Raw genomic sequence first — 21,458 nt, 5'->3', positions numbered from 1 at the left:
TTTGCTTAATATAAGACATTTTAAATTATTTATACTTTTGATGCTTAAGTACATTTAAAACCAAATACTTTTAGGCTTTTACTCAAGTAGTATTTTACTGGGTGACTTTTACTCGAGTCATTTTATTTTAAGGTATCTTTTACTTTTACTCAAATATGAAAATTGGGTACTTTTTCCACCAGTGGTTTTGAGTTTAAAACATGTTAAAATGATTCAAACGTAGGCCTATGCTATGTTTATGTGTAGGTCCATCCACATAGTTATATATAGAACAGTATTGTAATGTTTCTTTATTGACTTAAAATAATATATTTTTGTAACACAATGTCGTTTTTTGGGTCCAAGATTTTTTAGTTTTAGAGTTAATTAATTGTCTTCATATCTGTGTCCTCTATCTATATCCTCTATTCTCACATTTCTATGACACTCAGACATATCCGACAATTGTAGGGACTAAATGTACTATATTTTTAATTGGTTTCTAAATGGATTATGTAAAGATTCGAAAAACCGCCTTCATCTCTGGTTTATGTCTGTAGTCCACGCTGGACAAGCGCGTGCGCATTGTGTGCAATGATTTCCAACAAGCAACCCCATTGGGTAAGAATTTGGAAACGTGATTGGCGTAAGTACTCTCACGCAGTCTTGTAGTGCGGAATGCTTCTTCCTTTACGGTAGGTTGGAGTCTCTGTTACAACTGTAACGTTATAAATCCTCTAACAACATCAATTGACTCATAGACAAATGCCGCGTGTCTGTGTGGATTAGGGTACAACATATTTGGAGGTACCTTGCTGTAACAAGATTGTCAGTCCATTTGTGGTACACAATGTCGTCTTCCGTTCCTTTTCACACACAGCTCACCTCCATTATGGAGGTCTTGATGAACGCGGCCGTGTCAGAAATATGCGAACTTGTGGACGATGGATACGCCGTTTTACACTTGGAAATATCTCGAAGTCAAAAAGAAAATGACGTTTTGAGGGAGAAGTTACATATAATGGAGACACGTAATGCGCATGGACATGGAAAGAAGTCAGTTGGCCTAGTTCACGAGCGCTCCATCAGAAATCATCTCCCAGTGAGACCAGTCCTCAACTTGGGTAACTTTTGTTTACAATTGCAGGGATTTAACCAATGTTTTTGATACCACCACTAGTTTACTATCCACCGTAGTCAATTCTATAGTTTGCATGGGTTTTCTCCTAATTTCTGTTGTGCCAGGTCCGTTTTTAATTCTTTTTTTTTTGTGTATTTAGAGGCGGGTGAAAATCGATATAACGGGAGTCCCAAGGGGAAAGAGTTGAACCACCGTTGCAGCGACGAGGAGCATCCAAACAACGAAAATGAAGTTTCTATAAAACAGTCTTGTGCTGTCATGAAGGTAGATGACTAATAATGTGGAAAATGTTAACTACGGTTTCAGGCACCCTAGTTAAAAATGTAGTACTGGTATGATACTCTAGGACAGGGATACTCAAGTACTATTTGAGAAGGTCTGGTCACACAAATTTCTTAGGTGGTTAAGATCGGATTGGATAATGCAATTTATCGGCGTAGTAACAAACCGTCACGTCGCAACCCATGCAACCCCAATTTGTTCACACCCTCTTATTTGCGGAGAGAAAATGTTGCATTTTTTAAAGCAGATTTCACACAATTCTGCACATTTTGCATGGGGTAGAGATTTTTTTGTTACTGTTCTAAAGTGAATTTCCAGACATTTTCTACGCATTCTCCCATGTCTTATGTGTGTTTATATGATACCAGGGGTCGAAGCCCCGATTGAGTAAAAAAGCCCCAACTTTCTATTACATTTTTTTGGAACGCGCAGTCCAAATTGACCGAGTTCTGGGTCTAGATCGGGTCCGCAGTCTGCCAGTTGAATATGGGGGGTCTAGGAGTCCTTCTCAATGGACTATTACATTATTACTTTCTTTACATAATTGGAGTGACATGTTCTTCTTGATATGTTATTGACAATTTTTTACTGCCATTGGTCATAAAAAAGTGCATATTCAATACATACAACAATACAGACCATACTTATATAATGATCTATGAGACGTCATATTATTGAAAACTTTTAAAGGATGAATCTGGTTCCCTTACAGTCTATGGTGAAGGAGATGTGTAAGCCTGGGTGCATCCAAATCAAAGAGGAAGGACTGGAGGGCACCATAAGCCTACAGAATTACCCAATGATAAAAGGGGAGAGTAAGTGCAATGGAAGCCTATTTATTTTTACCTTTATTTAACCAGGCAAGTCAGTTAAGAACAAATTCTTATTTTCAATGACGGCCTAGGAACAGTGGGTTAACTGCCGACAGATTTGTACCTTGTCAGCTTGGGGATTCGAACTTGCAACCTTTCGGTTACTAGTCCAACACTAACCACTAGGCTAGCTACCCTGCCGCCCCAATAATAAATTGTAAAATGCCAGTCATATGGAATTATCTATAATAGAAAATACCAACCCCATCTTAGGAAAGGAAAGGCAATTATACACTATGATTCACTGTTCAGTTATATTTAATAAATTATTTCCTCTCTATAGGCAGTGTTGAATCAGGTGCTGATGAAGACAAAAGAGATGTGATTGGGCACACTCAGACCGACAGTCTCTTTGAGGACTATGATTCTCACATCAACGCAGACCAAGAAAGCGAGAGCACGTTCCAGAAGCTTCAGCATACGAACGTTGGACACCACGTACAGAGGCAGGGATACTCAGGCTTGTGGACACCAAGAAGCACTGAAACAGATTCTGAGGATCCAGCTTGCTCTTATGCTGCAGAAATGAGCCCCACTCGTGTCACAGCTCACACAAAGCAACAACGACAGACTTCCGTAGCTGAGGAAACGTTGTTCGCTGTTGAATCTCACAATGTGAAACCAGAGGCTGTAATGCTTGATTCTGGACCCTATGAAGAAAAATATCAATCTAGCAGTAATGATAATTATTATGATAATGATAGCAGTAATGATTTGCATCCGCAAAACAGCATCTCTTCCGAGGCTAGTGAAAACTTTGGAAATATTTTCTCTAACAGTCAAGAAAATATGAGAGAGAACACCGCAAGGTCAAAGGTGGGCATAGTCCAACGCTACATGGCAGGACATACAATTCAGCACAGGGTTGGCAAGCGAGAAAAACGGTTTGTTTGTGGCTTCTGTAGAAAAAGTTTCACTTGTCCAAAGTATCTTCAGTCTCACCAGCGGGTTCACACAGGAGAGAAACCCTTCAGCTGCTCTCAGTGTGGGAAGAGGTTTGGCCAAGCCGGTTATCTGAAGAAACATCAGAATGTCCACACGGGAGAGAAACCATTTGTTTGCCCACTGTGTGGAAAGCGGTTTGCGGACTCTAGTAATCTCATCAGACACAAGAGTGTTCACACAGGAGAAAGACCCTTCATCTGCATACAGTGTGGGGAGAGGTTTGCTGCGAAAGACAACCTTAGAATTCACCTAGAGAGAAACCATTCTGGTTGCTCAAGTGCTGGAGATGTGATGTCACCGAGTATACCGTGAACACGATTAGTCATGAATAATTCAGCATTTTAACATTTTTGACTGAACTCGTTTTGTCTTTAGTGGGCTATTTGACATTTACAGTTGAGGACTAGTTTTGTAACAAAATGAATGGATTATATGAAAGGTGCAATAAACGTTTTTCAGAATTGCTCTTGAAAATGTATGTTTTTGTGAAGTAAACAATTTGAAGAATAAGGCCGTGACCTCTGCGATTTCCTTGCAAATGAAGGCTATTTTTTTTTAAATGGGTTTTTATTACAAATGGTCGAAATTTGTAAGACTTACCATTTTGTTTAACGAAATTTGTAAGACTTACCATTTTGTTTAACAATACGAAAAAGCGGCCATCAGCAGTAGAAATGATAACAAAGCGGACTGTCCTTGATTCAGTAAAAATCTGAGGGATGAGGCAGGGGATATGTAACCCCTCTCAAATTCATAGACAGAACTATGTATGACTGACCATCTATGATATCAAAATTATAGTTTGAACCATGTTTTGAGGCTATATTGTTCACGTGTTCTATGTTTACAAACATTGGAGCAAATCAAGCTTATATTTTGGGTTCTGATGGGGTACGACAGTTGAACAAAGCTCATGAGGCATTTATAAGTTAAATTCTTCAAGAATCAATGAATACATATTTTTTATAAGTCCAAAAATGGATGTAACAACTGCTGATTGCCCCTTTAATAGCACAAATCATATTATAGCATTGACAATATTGTTAACAGCATTACAAGTAGTGATTATAGTAACAGTAATACAAATAAAACAATGCTATTCTTAATAGTATTAACAATATTATTAATAATATTACAATTATAAACTTTAGGAAACACATTTTAAACACATTGTTATTTAGCCCATTCGTATTGCACGGTGTCCAGTACATTTTTCATTTTGGGACATGCATATTGCACAGTACATAATTGCCTGTACGTTGTGTCGCAGCAAAAGGGAGTCCATTCTACTCAGGAGCAATTCTAGTTTATAATCCATCAAAATAAACAAGAACGTAACTCAACAATATTAGAGAATAACACGTACCGTACAATACATTTCAATATTCAGGCCTTCGTATCTGCAGAATCTCTCTCTACCTGTACAACTGTACTTGTTGTTCGTATGAGTTTCTCGTAATACAATATGCTCATTACATAATTGTACGGTTGGTCCTACAGTTATTGACATTGATTACCACAATGTTACATGTACAATATCTGTGAAATTGAGATATTTACTATTTATTAGAAATGTGTATTCACAGTCCTGCTGCAACATAAAGATAAGTGTCACCTTGATACAAAATGTTTCATATTCATTTTTTTCAGGTTGATATGCCAAAACTAACAATGCACACACACACAATGCTTCATTATTCTCCATTCTCAAATCTACTTGTTAGACATCACATGCATTTTCCTGCATTTCTGGATATTGCATCCAGGAGCACGTAGAATGTTTCTCCCAGGATGGCAGGATGTAAACTTCACAGATATTTTACATTCTTCAACATCCAGAGTGAAAGGACTATATATATATATATAATTTAAACTCCTCATTGCATCAGCATTTCCAATATCGCTGGATGTTTCTCCAAACACTAGAGACTCAAAGTATATACAGCTCTGAGGTCGAACTCTGGCAGTAACCTCATTAGTCGTCACTCTCCCCAGTAAGAACACTTGTTGTTTGGTGCTGGCGCCTATGCACACTGAGTAAAACACATCATTCTCATTCTTGTCTCAATGAGTAAGAGAGAAGTATTGAACTGTATTACTAAATCGCAGTGTCTACCAAATATAACCCAGAGGATTGGAAGAGTAAAACATCTGCCTTCATGGTAGTCTGGTGGCTGTTTAACAGAAAAAAGTAGCCTATACTACAAGTATCCTAATGGAAACCATGCAGGCAGCAATCCAGTTTAGTTAGGTTTAATAACTCAGAAGGCAGGTAACTTAAAATGCAGTCCACAGAGCTACTATCTGCTAGTACTCATGGCTAGGTTTGTCATATTAGCAGACACTGCTAGTTAGTAACACCCAGTTAATGATGCTGTGCCTAACTAATGAATCCCAGATAGATCAGACATCGCTACGGTTTCTGAGATATATATATATAAAAGTCAATAACATTCTCCTTTCCTAGTACAAATACTAACGATCGTGGACTGTTTCAGTTCAAACAATTAGTATTTCAGAGAAGCACATATTTTTCCCCCCTTGTTTTGTTCTTCACCTGAACAATTCTAATAACTGTGTCAACTAGGACACTGCGGTAGACAGACGTTTGTCCGCAGCCACAAAGGGACTATTCTGCCCTGCAACAGCTGCTGTCTCTTGTCTTTTTAGTTTTTTTAATCAAAAGTATTTTCTTGCTCTTTTCGGAACTAAAATAGTATTTTGTCTCAATGTTGTTGTTTTCTCAAGTGTCTCTAAACCTCAGGGGTAGTTTTACATATCAACCTTTGGAGGTCATTCTCACCGGCTGTGGTAATGCTGGGCCTGTGCGATGTCCTCACTGGTAGACTGGGTGACTCCTTTGTTGTTCTGTTGCTGTCTGTCTGGAGTAGGTGACTCTGGTACAGCCTGAAGGTGTCGCCTGTTTCTATGAGCGACAGTGCCATGTTCAGTTTCAACAGCTTAGGATCTCAGCTCTGGAGATTTGCTGATGACCACTGCTTCTGTTTTCCATCCCTTCTCTCCGTCCAGCTTGACTTTTACACTCTGTCAAGGGTATAGTTCAGGTAAAGGGTGCACTGAATGCCTCCTGTTGTAGAAGAACGGGTACGCTTGTTTGACTTTCTGGTACTTATGTTTCACATTATCGTGGCTGATGTGTTTGGTTGTAGTTTTTCCAGTGTGAGGACGGTTGTCCGGATTTGACGTCTTGTCATTGCGCTGGTTTTCTCCGGTTCCACTGATAGGCGTGGCGCGGTAGCACATCAGGGCAATATGTGGGTTTGGATGTTTGAGAATTCATTTAACTGTTTGAACAGCTTTTTCTGCAGTTTTCCTGCGGGTAATAGAGACTGGAGGTGGTATATAACTCGTCTAACTCAGTACAGACAAACTGCGTAGTGTTGTCGCTAACGAGCTTGGTAGGAATCCCCCATCACACAACCATGCTTTTGAGGCTTGTGGTAGTTGGTAAATGGTCTAGGTCTCTGGAGAAGTAGTCCACCACTACAAGGTATTTATTGCCTTCGAGCTCCACACAGGTCAACCGTGATCTTCTGCCACAGACCCTTTAAATAAAGGTATTGTGACAAGTCGAGTTGGTTTTCTCTCTGTGCAGAACTTGCATGATGTCACTTTTCTTGCTTTGTAGGCGCTGATGCCCGGCAACCACATTGACATCTCGGGTCTTTCTCGGGCACTTTGTCAGCCCCATGTGACCTTTGTGTATCGGTTGTAGAACATCTTCTTCTTGTGAAGCTGGGATGACGATCCCGTCTTGATACAGCACTAGTCCATCCAGTTCTCGCTGTGTGGTATCCCTGTAGCGAGTAGGTTAGCTGCGCTACTCTCTGAGGCCAGCCTTTCGGATGTGGCTGATAACCATTTGGAGGTCTCGGTCCCTCCATGTCACCTCTCTGATGTTTTCCAGCCTGTGTGTAGACTGTAGACACTGGTCTGCTTTCCACCATATGCTTGAACTTCTTTTTCTGAGTCTGATGTGTTTTCTTTCAGTGGGTTTCTCTCCAGTGTGTCAGCCACCACTTACTGTTTTCCAGGAACATGCACAGCTTTCACTTTGAAGTGCATGAGCAGTCGCTGACACCAGAGTGGTGCTTTGTCCAGGTTGTACGTGTTGATCATTGGAACGAGTGGCTTATGGTCTGTCTGTAGAATAAAGCTGTCCATGCCGTGCCGGTAGAGGGAAATTGTTCACATACCCATGACCCTGCCATTCTTTGATAGTGTGCGTGAACAAAATGCACCACCTTTCTTGTTCCTGTAAGAGTGTAGCTCCAAGACCGTAGCTGCTCATGTCCGCACTGACCACGGTTGGTTTTCTGCCATTGTTGTATGCTAATGCCTGTGTTGAAACTAACATAGCCTTGACCTTGCGGAAGGCCTGCTCCTGGGGGTCTCCCTACATCACTGATATGGTGGAGCACCGATGACAGGCTGGGCAAGAACTTGCCCAAGTAGTTCAGCAGTCCCAGCATTTGTTGGACTGGACACCTCAGTGACGTCTTTCACTTTGCTGTTATCTGGGTTCATCCCATCGGCTCCAATCACATGACCAAAGTACTGGATCTCGGACTTCCCAATATGGCAGTTGTTTTTGTTCTGCTTTATTCCCGACTCTTTAAAAAGGTTTGTAGCACTTTGCTCAGATTCCTGTCATGTTCTTTCTTGTTTGCACTGTAGAACAATATGTCATCCATTGGGATGACTGCGCCCTCGTGTCCGCTCAGGAGCTTGCTCATCTCCCTCTGGAAGATTTCCGGTGCGCTTGTTATTCCCAAAGGAAGGTGCTTGAAGCAGAATCTTCCTACAGGAGTAAGTTACCTTCCTACAAGTCGTCAGTTCTGTTGCTGGGGTCAAGTGGTACCTGCCAAAAAACGCTAGATGAGTTGAGTGTGTAAATTACTCTCGCCCCGGATAGCTGTGACGCTCTTTCCTCCAAGATGGGCAAGATGAACCTGCTTCATTTGATATGTTTTAAGTCCACGTTTGCACTTTGCCATTTTTCTTCATCACCAGCACCATGGGAGCACACCAGTCATTACGCTCAATGACTTCCTCAACGATGTCATCTGTTTCCACTCTGATCAGTTATTTTTCTGCTTTATGGAGGAGTGTAAAAGGGATTCTGTGTGGCGTAGCCAGAGTAGGGGACTGTGACAGGCTTAAGCTCAATCTTGACTGGTTCACAGTTCAGTAGCCCTCTCTCCAAACACATCAATACTGATCTCGTCTGCTTTTAGGGCCAAACCCATCTTGCATGCAACAGTTCTACTAACTTGGACATTTGCATGTGGTCCAGAATTTGTACTTTTCTCCTTTTTCACTCACATGTGGCTAGGAATGTACCCATGCAATCAATCCTGCCACTTGGGACGTGAACAATAGTTGCAGTGTTGACCAGATGGGGACACTGACGCAAGCACTGCTAAGTGCTCTGAGACATCACTGTGATATCTGCACCAGTGTCAATCTTAAATGTGTGCTATTCACTGGGAGCTCATGCCACTCGTCATCAGAATTAGACTGCTTTGTAACTGACCCTGAAAAGAATGAACAGAAGCGAAATGGGTGGGGGGGGACCGTTGGGCAATGCGAGCATAGGCGAAGGAGCGTGAACAGGGCGGGACCTAAGTTGGGGAAACTTGAACTTTATGCAAATTCTCTGCGATGTCATGTTTGACCAATCGAAGCTCACTGTAGCTTCCAGCTCCTACTGGATTAGCTGTTGATACACTACCTAGTATGCTTGCTAGGACCAACGAGGGCAAAGCTAGCGTGATTATCACAATTATTGTTGATATGCTCTAGTTGTAATAATAATTACAATCCTAACCCGTATTTGTTCATCCTTTGTAGTGCTCAGTATTCAGCTAGATTCCTCAAAGTTTAATCATTTGTCTCTCCCCCTTTCTAAATCTGTTCATGGTTCAATGGTGAATCACAATGTGCCGTGGCACAAAATGTCCATTCAGCTTTTCAGTCACCACATCAAAGTCGAAACCATCATTGATTGTAGTCAAAGGTAAAGGTCATGGTTGATCATCTCTGCATTTTTCCCAATTGCATAAAGTACTGAATTTATCCGCACCACACTGCTCTCTTTGTCCAGTTTTGATGCCAAAACATTGTCTCCAGATCAGCCATGGCTATCAGCCAATCAAACGGCTCTGCTGGGTTGAATTTGAGTGGGACATCTTCACCAATCTTCAGTTTTGGGAATGTTTTAATACTGACACCATGTCATGATGGACATCAGGCAGGCAGTGATCCAGTTTAGTTATTTTTAATAACTCATTAGATTTGTACCTTAACATGCAGTCCACAGAGCTACTATCTGCTAGTACTCGTTGCTAGGTTTGTCATATTAGCATTTACTGTTAGTTAGTAACACCCAGTTAATGATGCTGTGTGTAACTAATACATTCCAGATAGATCAGACCTCACAACAACAAGGGTGTTTTGTCTCCTAAAATGTTGTTTTAACGTCAAGTCAAAAGGTAACCAGTTTGAAGATGTTTGTTTCCTTTCATAGCATTGATTATCAATGCCTCCATTAAGAGCATGTGTTTTGTAGATTGTGATCTTGTTTTCGATTGTCAGGTTGTGGTAATCCATACTTCCCCCATGGTCCACACTCTTGGACCAAAGCATGCAGTTCATCATTGAGGCCTTTATAACATGGGCTTCTCATAGCCTATTCATACTTGATATCGTATGCAAGTGGTCCATCTATGGCAAATCCTACGAAGAACGACACCTTTTCAGTGCTGAAACCACTGCTTATTCCACCCAGATATGCCGGGCGTACTGGGATTTTAAGTTGGCCATAATTAGCATAAAGTTCTCCTTCCTCCATGGTTCCATTGACCCTACAGAGACGGTCAATTATTTTCTTATCCTTAAAAATGTCTCCACTCCGCCAAAGTTGGGCCAAATTTGTGCGTGCCTTGCGTGCCACGTGTGCAAAACACTCATCAAGTTTGGCTTTAGGAACAAGTCTTTCTAATCCATTTCTCTGGCCCAAGTAGAAGTGGGCAATGGTGTTCCTCATCCTCATAAACTTGGACAATTTCCGTCTGAAGGAGTTCCGAAGTGAGTTCACATATATTCTTATATCTGCATCTTCTGCATTTGAACTTGGCCAAAGCAACAACAAAGCCAGATAGTATGGCTCTGGGAAGGGATGTTGCACTCCTATATCTTGCAATGTTAGCATGAGAAGATCAGTGAGTTCCTTGTGACTCTTCACGTTTCTCGAATTTGGCTTTAGTATGCTGAGAATTATGTTTGCCAAAATGAAATTGTTTTTGTCTTTTTCTTTTGTAATTCGCTCACAATTTTGCCGTAAAAATTTGTAGCACTCAATGATTTCCTCCATTTCCTCTGCAGTCTTGTCGAGATGGTGAAGTACCCCTGCAAATGTGTCTGCGTTCTTCTCTTCAAGTAACTTCCTACACTTTTCAATGTCCATGTTTAGTCTAAGTTTCGGCTTGCTTGTTTGTTCCTTCGATATTTCCTCTGGTGAAGAGCAAAAAAGTGTTATATATGTCTTGAAGTGTCCTGATATTTTTGTCCGATTCCTTGTCTCGAAGTCTCCTGCATCATTTCCTTTCATGTAAGTGTAGTAATCGTTTAAGAATTCAAAAACTTTTTTGACTTGGGATTTCAAATTAAGGAGAAAAGACTTGTGTTCTTGGATAATGTCAACATATTTTCTGTTGATTTCATTATCGTTCTTGGGTACGCTGTTGATGGGCATTTTTCCATTCAGAAAGCTTTGCATGTACTTCTGTGTTACTGGATCAGCTTCTTCAAAGAATGGCAGCTTGCTTAGGATTTCAAAGACTGTCAGTACCGTCTCAATTTCCCCCACATATCCAAAGATGTTGTATGAGGATTTTGACAGATTGTCATCAGCTTCCTCATCAGGTTGATCCTCATTCATGGCCAGTTCTTGAGCTCTTTGAAAAGCCTTTATAGCATTTTTTGCCAGCTTTAGGTTTGTATCCAAATCCCCTGGATTGCGTGGTGTTTTTTTCTTTTCATTCTGGATGTTATGTTTAAGATAACTTTTGTAAACTTGTCCAATCGTATCGACAGTGTATGGGTTTTCTGTGATTCTCTTGGCGTTTTCTGCCCAATTCAATGCCTGCGGAAAATCTTGCTGATTGAGGTAGAGATACCTTGCAAGGGCTTGAGGAATGGATGCACTTGTAAAAAAACGGGATGATGCTTTCACAAAGATGTCTTGGATTTTGTGTCTCCCCTCTTGAAGGTGAATTTTCTCTATCAAGGGAGAGAACTGAGTATCTTTTTCATCTCCATCTTTCCTGCGCTGCCTTTTAATCAGCAAGCGTTCGATTGATAGCATCAGGGTGTCTTTTACTACACCAATTTTGAAAAACAAATCACAGTGTAGCATGTTTATGGTTATTTGACTCTCATTAATCCCGTGGCTTTTGTGCAATTCTTCCAGACATGCAGAAGCTATATCACGATGAAGGATGCTAATTGCTTTGTATCCTCCGCGGTCATCGACTTTAACTATTTTCAGCAAATTTGAATAAGATTCCATTCGTTCAAGTACATTGTCTTCTCCCCAGTAAGCCATTTTCATTCCAAAAAAGTCCTCACAGAGAGACACAGATATGTCTGATTCAGCCACATATGAGTTCAACAGTGCAAAGTAGAAAAGTAGTTGAGCTTTTTTGGTGCTCGTGTCTAAGTCCTTCAGAGTGTGGCTGACGACATCAGCGATGTATTTCTTGTCAAAGTTGCTCTTCATGATCATGAAGCTGTAGAAGTTTTCCGGTTTTTCATGACTTTCTTTAAGTTCTTTAAGTTTTTCCTCAAAATCATCTTGTTCCTTTTTCGTTAGTATAGCGGTGATGTACTGACTTTCTGTTGCACAGTGTTTGTACTGGACCTTGGGGTTATGGGATCGAACACAACTCAGGATGATGACTTGTGAATTTGATGAATCTTCCACAGTTCTGCCTGTGTAGTCCTCTTCAACAGTTTTGCGTATGCAGTTCTGCAGAGTTTGTGTGTTTTCTGCTTCCTTTGAATCATCTACTAACAACAGAACTGGTGTATTCTGAGATTTGTCACTTTTCCCAAGCCTCATCAGCTTTTTGACTTGAACAGCCACTTCAGCTTTTGGTAATGTATTGTCCTTCAACACAGCACATCTGAATTCTCTACGTAAATCCCACATCACATGCATTGCTAAGGTGGTGCCTCCGCAACCTGGGTGGTGGAACAAATTCAGCAAAACACATGTGGTTTTGGGATCTTTTGTCTGACATTTCACAATTTTCATGAGATTGTCATATTTGTCTCTTCTAATGAAAGGTTTTGCTTTGCGTTTCTCACAAAAATAGAAGTTCCACCAGTTGACTTTACCCCCTCTGTAGAATTCCTTTTCTACTTTGATTTTGAAGGCTTTAAACTCTGTGCTATTTTCTTCATAGACTTTCTCACATTCATTCTGACACAAAATGTCTAGAGCTGTCAATCGGTCTTCATCCTTTTGTTGGAGAACAACAGTGCTGGAGTCAGAAGATGGAAGGAGTCTTCCTGATGGCTGATTGTGTGGTCCAAGTGACATTATAGTACCATTGACTTCACTGAGTGTCAACTCATATATTGATTGCGTGCTGATGTCAGACTCACATTTCTCCTGTATCAAGTCTTTCCATTTCTCAAATGTGCTCCTAGATTCACAAATACTCACAATGCTTTCCTCGGCATGTGAGTAGAATGCCAGGAAAGTATCAAAGACAGGATCTCTATCAGATACAGGTGACAGTAGAAGAAATATGACAAGAGTTCTTCCATTTGGAAGAACTTCAGGTTTGCAAATGAATGAAACCATATGCTCGATCTCTTTGCGTTTCTCCTTGAACCAGACTTTGTAGTCCAGCTGTCTAACAGATTTACTTTCAAGGTCATGCCTCCCATTACAAAAAACCCAGCTGGTCTGGTTATACAGGTTGAGATTTTTTATCACAACATTTGGTTCGCCTTGGAATTGGGCTGGGAGATGGAGATTTGCCACTCTTGATTCTCTGTATGAACTGCATACGCCACCAGGAGCTGCAGAGTCAGGATCAAAGTCCAGGACACAGAACAATTTCAACTTGCTCAGAAATGGAAGATATTCTAGTTGCTCAGTGCGACTCTTGTTCATAACAATAACGAATCGATCATAGTAGTCCATCATATTTCCTCCATAAGTTAACAAGTTCTTCAATTTATCACCCTGATTGGTCTCTCTTCTCAAATTGTTTTTGCCGTCTTGTGCTTTCATCATTTGTAGACCTGAAGAAATAATTGCAAAACAAAATCAATTACTGGTGATCTTGTTTGTGACAATTTGATAATGAATGACTTTTAAAAACAATGCAGTTACATTGGTTGTGACTTGAGATTCATAGACTAATGTGACTGAAATCAAAATGTTTGTACATAATCTTTTCATGTTTATACTGTATGTTCACCTGCCCGGGTACAGCAGATGTAAATTAGCTGTCAGCTAAATCTTTAAAGTTGTTTTATTTTAATTTTACCCCATTTTCGTGGTATCCAATTGGTAGTTACAGTCTTGTCTCATCGCTGCAACTCCCGTACGGACTCGGGAGAAGCGAAAGTCGAGAGCCGTGCATCCTCCGAAACACAACCCAGCCAAACATTGACACAATGCCCGCTTAACCCGTAAGCCAGCCGCACCAATGTGTCGGAGGAAACACCTGGTGACCGTGTCAGCAGTGCAAACGGCCTGCCACAGGAGTTGCTATAGCACGATGGGACAAGAATATCCCTGCCATCCAAACCTGGATGACGTTGGGCCAATTGTGAGCCGCCCCATGGGTCTCCCGGTCACGGCCGGCTGCGACAGAGCCTGGACTCGAACCAGGATCTCTAGTGGCACAGCTAGCACTGTGATACAGTGCCTTAGACCACTGCACCACTCGAGAGGCAGCTGTAAGCTAAATCTGGTGCAACGCATCACTTCTCAAATTCTGAGACTGAAGTTGTTGTACATTGTCCCCTGACAAATAAAGTTAATCTATAAAATAAACATTGTTTCACTTACCCATAGCACTTTTCAGTTGGCCAGCAAGTTCATTGTGTCTGATTCTCTCTAGAATCTGAAGTGTGACATTTAATGTCTCTTCCTCATAGTGCTTTGTCATTGAGTCCGCTACATCTGTGCGGCTCTTGTTGTCTTCCAAGTGACACCGTGCAATCGATCTACATCCATTCAGTTTGAAGTCTTTCAGACAAGACTTAAACCGTTTAAACTCGTCCTGCTGTAAGTCGTCAAGGGTATTCTGGAGCAAGGTAAGTGAACTTGTCATCTGTGGAAATGAAATAAGGTTCGTTTTAATATTTTATTTAGTCCTAGAAGACAATCAAAATTGCAATTGTATTTACTACCACACACGTATTGTTGTGTTTAATTGACAAATATCGCCTGCTTTACTAAGCAAGCACATGTTGTGTGTGAAGTACACCCAATTAAATAAGCGAGATGCTAAACAACCCCTACCTTGGACGGTAACATTTCTGCACCCATGGCCTGTGGTTTTGGTTCTTTCTTTCTTGTAACAGTTTTCCCTGGTGGTTCCACTATTCTGGGCTCTTCCGTGTTTGGTTCTGTCTTCATGGGGGATACAGTCTGAACCGGTAGAGTTTGACATAGTTCTTCTTGATTCTCAGGTGGTTTCTGTAGATTTTCTTGGTCACTGTTGATGTGTGTGGGGGGTTGTAATATAGGCTCTGGTCCATTGTTTAACTGTTCTAGCATGCCAATTATTTTAACAGCAGGACCATGTTTAATGCCTAGTTCCACAAGATCATTCTTTTTGAAGCAAAACAGGCAATCGCCTGACACTTCCTCTTCCAAAATCCGCCCTACATATTGGTGGTATAACTTTGCCTCTTCCCTTAACCACTGACAAACTTGTTCTGGTGTCCATTTCTTGATGTATGCAGGAAATTGTGATTTATGCTGTAATCCACTCTTCAAATCCTCAAGCATTGACACAATTTTCACAGCCGGACCATGTTTTATGTTCAGATCCAGAAGATCCTTCTTTTGGAAGTATTCTAGGTATTCCCCTGATACCTCCTCTTCTAGCAACTTGTCTGCATATATATGGTGAATGTTAACCTGCGTCGTCAACCACTGATGAACTTCTTCCTTCGTCCACTTTTTGATCTGAGTTGCAGACTCAATTGAATGGCTCATTGTGAATAAAATATGACTGAAATAGAAAAGAGAGACAAACCAAATTGTTTAGTTTTTGCTGTATGCTTCCCTGGTAGTTTTTCCCCCTATACTTCAAGATTATATAATCAAATTCATGAAAATGTGGTCATTTAAATTAAGGTAGCCTATATCTAAAATATATATAGTGCATTCAGAAAGTATTCATACACATTTGACTTATTCCACATTTTGTTGTGTTACAGCCTGAATTCAAAATGCATTAAATTGATTTTATTTCATGCCCATCTACACACAATACTCCAAAATAAAACATTGAAAACAGTTTTTTTTTAAATTGTTGCAAATGTATTGAAAATTAAATACAGAAATATCTCTTTTACATAAGTATTCACACCCCTGAATCAATACATGTTCGGATAACCTTTGGCGGCGATAACAGCTGTGAGGCTTTCTGGGTAACTTTCTCAGTGGTGTAAAGTACTTAAGTAGTATTTTACTTTTTTTTTTTTAACTAGGCAAGTCAGTTAAGATCAAATTCTTCTTTTCAATGGCGACCTAGAAACAGTAGGTTAACTGCCTTGTTCAGGGACAGAACAACAGATGTTCATTTTTACTTAAGTCGTTTTTTGGGGGGTATCTGTACTTTACTTATTTATATGTTTGACTACTTTTACTCCACTACATTCCTAAAGAAAAAAAATGTCCAATTCACACACACTTATCAAGAGAACATCCCTTGTCATCCCTACTGTTTCTGATCTGGCAGACTCACTAAACACAAATGCTTCATTTGTAAATTATGTCTGAGTGCTGTTGTGTGCCCCTAGCTATCCTTAAATTAAAAATAAAATTTAAAAAAAGTAAAACTGTCATTTGCTTAATAATATAAGAAATGTGAAATTATTTATACTTTTACTTTTGATACTTAATTATATTTAAAACCAAATACCTTTAAAATTATACTCAAGTAGTACTGGGTGACTTTCACTTTTACTTGAGTCACCTTAATAGAAAATATCTTTACTTTTACTCAAGTATGACAATTTGTACTTTAGTGCCTTGTTGCAAACAGGATGAATGTTTTGGAATATTTTTATTCTGTAGACTTCCTTCTTTTCACTCTGTCACTTAGGTTAGTATTGTGGAGTAATAACTACAATGTTGTTGATCCATCTTCAATTTTATTATTTTATAACCATTAAACTCTGTGACTGTTTTAAAATCACAGTTGGCCTCATGATGAAATCCCTGAGCGATTTCCTTCCTCTCCGGCTAGTGAGTGAGGAAGGACGACTGTATCTTTTTAGTGACTAGGTGTATTTTTAACCCATCCAAAGTGTAATTAATAACTTCACCATGCTTTTCAGAAAACATTTCTAAAAACATCCATTCCACTTTGACATTATGGATATTGTGTGTAGGCCAGTGACACAATCAAAATTGTATCCATTTTAAATTTAGGCTGTGGAACAAGTCACGGTGTGTGAATACTTTCTGAATCACTGTATTTGGTAGCCTACAGACAGATTAGTCTTCTCTTTTCATCAGAATCCATTTACTTTCCAACCTGTGATTGTATTTTAAGGCCTGTTTTGGCTGCATGTAGACATGCCTTGTGTTTGGGCTACACAATCCACAGCAATTGACAATTACATGAAGTTGATGCAAAGAGTCAATATTTGCAGTGTTGACCCTTCTTTTTTAAGACCTCTGCAATCCACCCTGGCATGCTGTCAATTAACTTCTGGGCCACATCCTGACTGATGGCAGACCATTCTTGTAAAATCAATGCTTGAAGTTTGTCAGAATTTGTGAGTTTTTGTTTGTCCACCCGCCTCTTGAGGATTGACCACAAGTACTCAATGGGATTAAGGTCTGGGGAGTTTCCTGGCCATGGACCCAAAATATCAATGTTTTGTTCCCCGAGCCATTTAGTTATCACCTTTGCCTTATGACAAGGTGCTCCATCATGCTGGAAAAGGCAGTGTTTGTCACCAAACTGTTCCTGGATGGTTGGGAGAAGTTGCTCTCGGAGGATGTGTTGGTACCATTCTTTATTCATGGCTGTGTTCTTAGGCAAAATTGTGAGTGAGCCCACTCCCTTGGCTGAGAAGCAACCCCACACATGAATGGTCTCAGGATGCTTTACTGTTGGCATGACACAGGACTGATGGTAGAGCTCACCTTGTCTTCTCCGGGCAAGCTTTTTTCCAGATGCCCCAAACAATTGGAAAGGGGATTCATCAGAGAAAATGACTTTACCCTAGTCCTCAGCAGTCCAATCCCTGTACCTTTTGCAGAATATCAGTCTGTCCCTGATGTTTTCCTGGAGAGAAGTGGCTTCTTTGCTGCCCTTCTTGACACCAGGCCGTCTTCCAAAAGTCTTCGCCTCACTGTGCATGCTGATGCACTCACACCTGCCTGCTGCCATTCCTGAGCAAGCTCTGTACTGGTGGTGCCCCGATCCCGCAGCTGAATCAACACAAATCAATTCTTACACAGAACCCTAACCGCCTGTGCCATTGTAAGCCATTGTGTGCCATTGTGCATAAATATATTTTGTCCCCCTACACCAAACGCGATCATGACACACAGCTTAAAATATCACAACAAAATCTGAACCAATTACATTAACTTGGGGACAGGTCGAAAAGCATTAAACATGTATGGCAATTTAGCTAGTTAGCTTGCACTTGCTAGCTAATTTGTCCTATTTAGCTAGCTTGCTGTTGCTAGCTAATTTGTCCTATTTAGCTAGCTTGCTGTTGCTAGCTAATTTGTCCTGGGATATAAACATTGAGTTGTTATTTTACCTGAAACGCACAAGGCCCTCTACTCCAACAATTAATCCACACACACAAAACCGTCAACCGTTTCCAGTCATCTCTCCTCCTTCCAGGTTTTTTCATCTTTGAATTTATATTGTGATTGCCATCTAAACTGTCATAGTATTACCACAACGACCTGCAAAACAGATCGTCTTTCCATCACCCACATGGGTATAACCAATGAGGAGATGGCACGTGGGTACCTGCTTCTCTAAACCAATGAGGAGATGGGAGAGGCAGGACTTGCAGCGCGATCTGCATCAGAAATAGAACTGATTTGATCTATTTTATCCCTTGGCAATGCAGACGCTCGTTGGCGCGCGAGCAGTGTCGGTGCAATAATTGAATAACATGGATTTTTACATTTATTTTGCAACGCTGGCGCACGCGACACGAGCGGTGTGGTCAGCCTGTTAGAATATCAGGCACTTTTCTATGACTCAAAAGTCTAACTGGCGTGAGATGGCACACGCGAGGAAGATGAAACATAATTGCTCGAGCAAACACTTGAGTCTAGAGAAGAAATGTGGTGCGTGAAAATTATCTTGAGATCTTGCTAGTGTGACTGAGCGAGAGAACTGCATTTCCACAATTAATTAGAGAGTATAGATTTTTGTTCACCTGAAGAAATACTTACTTTATGTCAAGACTTTACTGCACTTTCATAAATACGCCACATCCCAACTCCCCACAGGGATGTCTTCTCTCTCCCATCACACCAATTTTCCAGTTTGCTCCCCAATGACCAATTTGCTCTCGCAACTGCTTACTTTACTTTTTAACAGGGAAATTCAAGATGACAGGGAAATTCTGGTGAGTACAGTATGCAGGCCATGGAAGAACTGGGACATTTTCATCTTACAGGAGTTGTGTACAGATCCTTGAGGCCGTGCATTATCATGCCGAAACATGAGGTGAAGACAGAGAATGAATGGCACGACAATGGGCCTCAGGATCTTGTCACGGTATCTCTGTGCGTTCAAATTGCCATCAATAAAATGCAATTGTGTTCATTGTCCGTAACGTATGCCTTCCCATACCATAAACCCACCGCCACCATGGGGCACTCTATTCACAACGTTGACATAAGCAAACCGCTCGTCTACACGACGCCATATTGCCATCTGTCCAGTAAAGTTGAAACCGGGATTCATCCGTGAAGAGCACACTTCTCCAGTGTACCAGTGGCCATCGGAGGTAAGCATTTGCTCACCGTGTCAAGACCCTGCTGAGGATGGCGAGCTTTCCTGAGACGGTTTCTGACAGTTTGCGCAGAAATTCAGTGGTTGTGCAAACTCAGTTTCATCAGCTGTCTTGGTGGCTGGTCTCAGATGATCAAGCAGGTGAAGAAGCCGGATGTGGAGGTTCTGGGGTGGCTTAGTTACATGTGATCTGTGGTTGTGAGGCCGGTTGGACGTTCTGCCAAGTTCTCTAAAACAATGTTGGAGGCGGCTTGTGGTAGATAAATTAACATTCAATTCTCTGGCAACAATTCTGGTGGACATTCTGGCAGTCAGGATGCCAATTGCACACACCTTCAAAACTTGACACATCTGTGGCATTGTGTTCTGTGACAAAACTGCACATTTTAGAATTGCCTTTTGTCCCCAGCACAAGGTGCACCTGTGTAATGTTCATTCTGTTTAATCATGGATGTGGTATATTAACCCTGTGGGATTTGGCCTACAGTTGAAGTCAGAAGTTTACATACACCTTAGCCAAATACATTTAAACTCAGTATTTCACAATTCCTGACATGTAATCCTAGTAAAAAATTCCCTGTCTTAGGTCAGTTAGGATCAACACTTTATTTTAAGAATGTGAAATGTCAGAATAATAGTGATTTATTTCAGCTTTTATTTTTTTCATCACATTCCCAGTGGGTCAGTAGTTTACATACACTCCATTAGTATTTGGTAGCATCACCTTTAAATTGTTTAACTTGGGTCAAACGTTTGGGATAGCCTTCCACAAGCTTCCCACACTAAGTTGTGTGAATTTGGGCCCATTCCTCCTGACAGAGCTGCAGTAACTGAGTCCGGTTTGTAGGCATCCTTGCTCGCACACGCTTTTTCAGTTCTGCCCACACATTTTCTATGGGATTGAGGTTAGGGCTTTGTGATGGCAACTCCAGTACCTTGACTTTGTTGTCCTTAACCCATTTTGCCACAACTCTGGAAGTATGCTTGGGGTTGTTTACGGTTGTCCATTTGGAAGACCATTTGCGACTAAGCTTTAACTTCTTGACTGATGTCTTGAGGTGATGCTTCCCCTTTTTCCTCCCTTTTTCCTACAAACATAACGATGGTCATTATGGCCGAACAGTTCTATTTTTGTTTCCTCAGATCAAAGAACATTTCTCCAAAAAGCATTATCTTTGTCCCCATGTGCAATTGCAAACTGTAGTCTGGCTTTTTTATGGTGGTTTTGGAGCAGTGGCTTCTTCCTTGCTGAGCAGCCTTTCAGATTATGTCGATATAGGACTGTTTTTACTGTGGTCCTTTGCTGTTGTTCTGGGATTGATTTGCACTTTTTGCACCAAAGTATGTTCATCTCTAGGAGACAGAATGCGTCTCCTTCCTGAGCGGTATGACTGCTGCGTGGTCCCATGGTGTTTATACTCGCATACTATTGTTTGTACAGATGAACGTGGTAGATTCAAGCGGTTGGAAATTGCTCCCAAGGATGAACCAGATTTGTGGAGGTCTACAATGTTTTGGTTGATTTCTTTTGATTTTCCCATGATGTCAAGCAAAAGAGGCATTGCGTTTTACGGTAGGCCTTGAAATACATCCACAGGTACACCTCCAATTGACTCAAATGATGTCAATTAGCCTAAGCTTCTAAAGCCATGACATAATTGTCTGGAATTTTTCAAGCTGTTTAAAGGTCACAGTATCACCATGGAATGGTGATACAGTGAATTAAAAGTGAAATAATCTGTCTGTGAACAATTGTTGGAAAAATGATTTGTCATGCACAAAGTAGATGTCCTAACCGACTTGCCAAAACTATAGTTTGTTAACAAGAAATTTAGGGCTAAACTGAAATGTTTCTCACAGAAGAAATATGAAATGCATAACCATGGTAGCAATTGTTTTGAGATTATGGGAAAATTATTCAACCAAATAGGTGAGGACAACAATAGCAGAAAC

At 40.7% G+C, this 21,458-nt stretch overlaps 2 protein-coding genes across 2 annotated transcripts in view; one reads left to right on the top strand and one right to left on the bottom strand.

The window, feature by feature from the left end:
- The first annotated feature begins 640 nt into the window (after positions 1-640).
- LOC123991267 (zinc finger protein 287-like) lies at positions 641-4,057 on the top strand. The gene is made up of 4 exons (XM_046292699.1): positions 641-1,103; positions 1,260-1,384; positions 2,115-2,217; positions 2,558-4,057. The coding sequence occupies exons 1-4, from the start codon at positions 830-832 to the stop codon at positions 3,529-3,531; spliced, it is 1,476 nt and encodes a 491-aa protein (XP_046148655.1). The 5' UTR covers positions 641-829; the 3' UTR covers positions 3,532-4,057.
- Positions 4,058-4,197: 140 nt separating this feature from the next.
- LOC123997623 (sterile alpha motif domain-containing protein 9-like) overlaps positions 4,198-21,458 on the bottom strand; it is a 34,196-nt gene continuing 16,935 nt past the window's right edge. The window contains exons 2-4 of the mRNA XM_046302051.1: positions 14,792-15,509; positions 14,336-14,600; positions 4,198-13,560 (exon numbers count right to left, since the gene is read on the bottom strand). Coding sequence (XP_046158007.1) covers positions 9,932-13,560; positions 14,336-14,600; positions 14,792-15,493 — 4,596 coding nt within the window. The 5' untranslated portion in view covers positions 15,494-15,509 and the 3' untranslated portion in view covers positions 4,198-9,931. The remainder of the gene's footprint in view (positions 13,561-14,335; positions 14,601-14,791; positions 15,510-21,458) is intronic.

Source organism: Oncorhynchus gorbuscha, linkage group LG02, assembly GCF_021184085.1.
Source record: "Oncorhynchus gorbuscha isolate QuinsamMale2020 ecotype Even-year linkage group LG02, OgorEven_v1.0, whole genome shotgun sequence".
Taxonomy (NCBI): domain Eukaryota; kingdom Metazoa; phylum Chordata; class Actinopteri; order Salmoniformes; family Salmonidae; genus Oncorhynchus; species Oncorhynchus gorbuscha.
The sequence above is the reverse complement of the archived record's forward strand: the minus strand, read 5'-3'. Positions and strand labels throughout refer to the sequence as shown.

Excerpts from the sequence above, each read along its gene's own strand:
- LOC123991267 (XM_046292699.1), top strand. The coding sequence starts at position 830 with ATGTCGTCTTCCGTTCCTTTTCACACACAGCTCACCTCCATTATGGAG. Across the intron at positions 1,104-1,259 it reads GAGACCAGTCCTCAACTTGG|AGGCGGGTGAAAATCGATAT; the intron begins GTAACTTTTGTT and ends TTGTGTATTTAG. Across the intron at positions 1,385-2,114 it reads AGTCTTGTGCTGTCATGAAG|TCTATGGTGAAGGAGATGTG; the intron begins GTAGATGACTAA and ends GTTCCCTTACAG.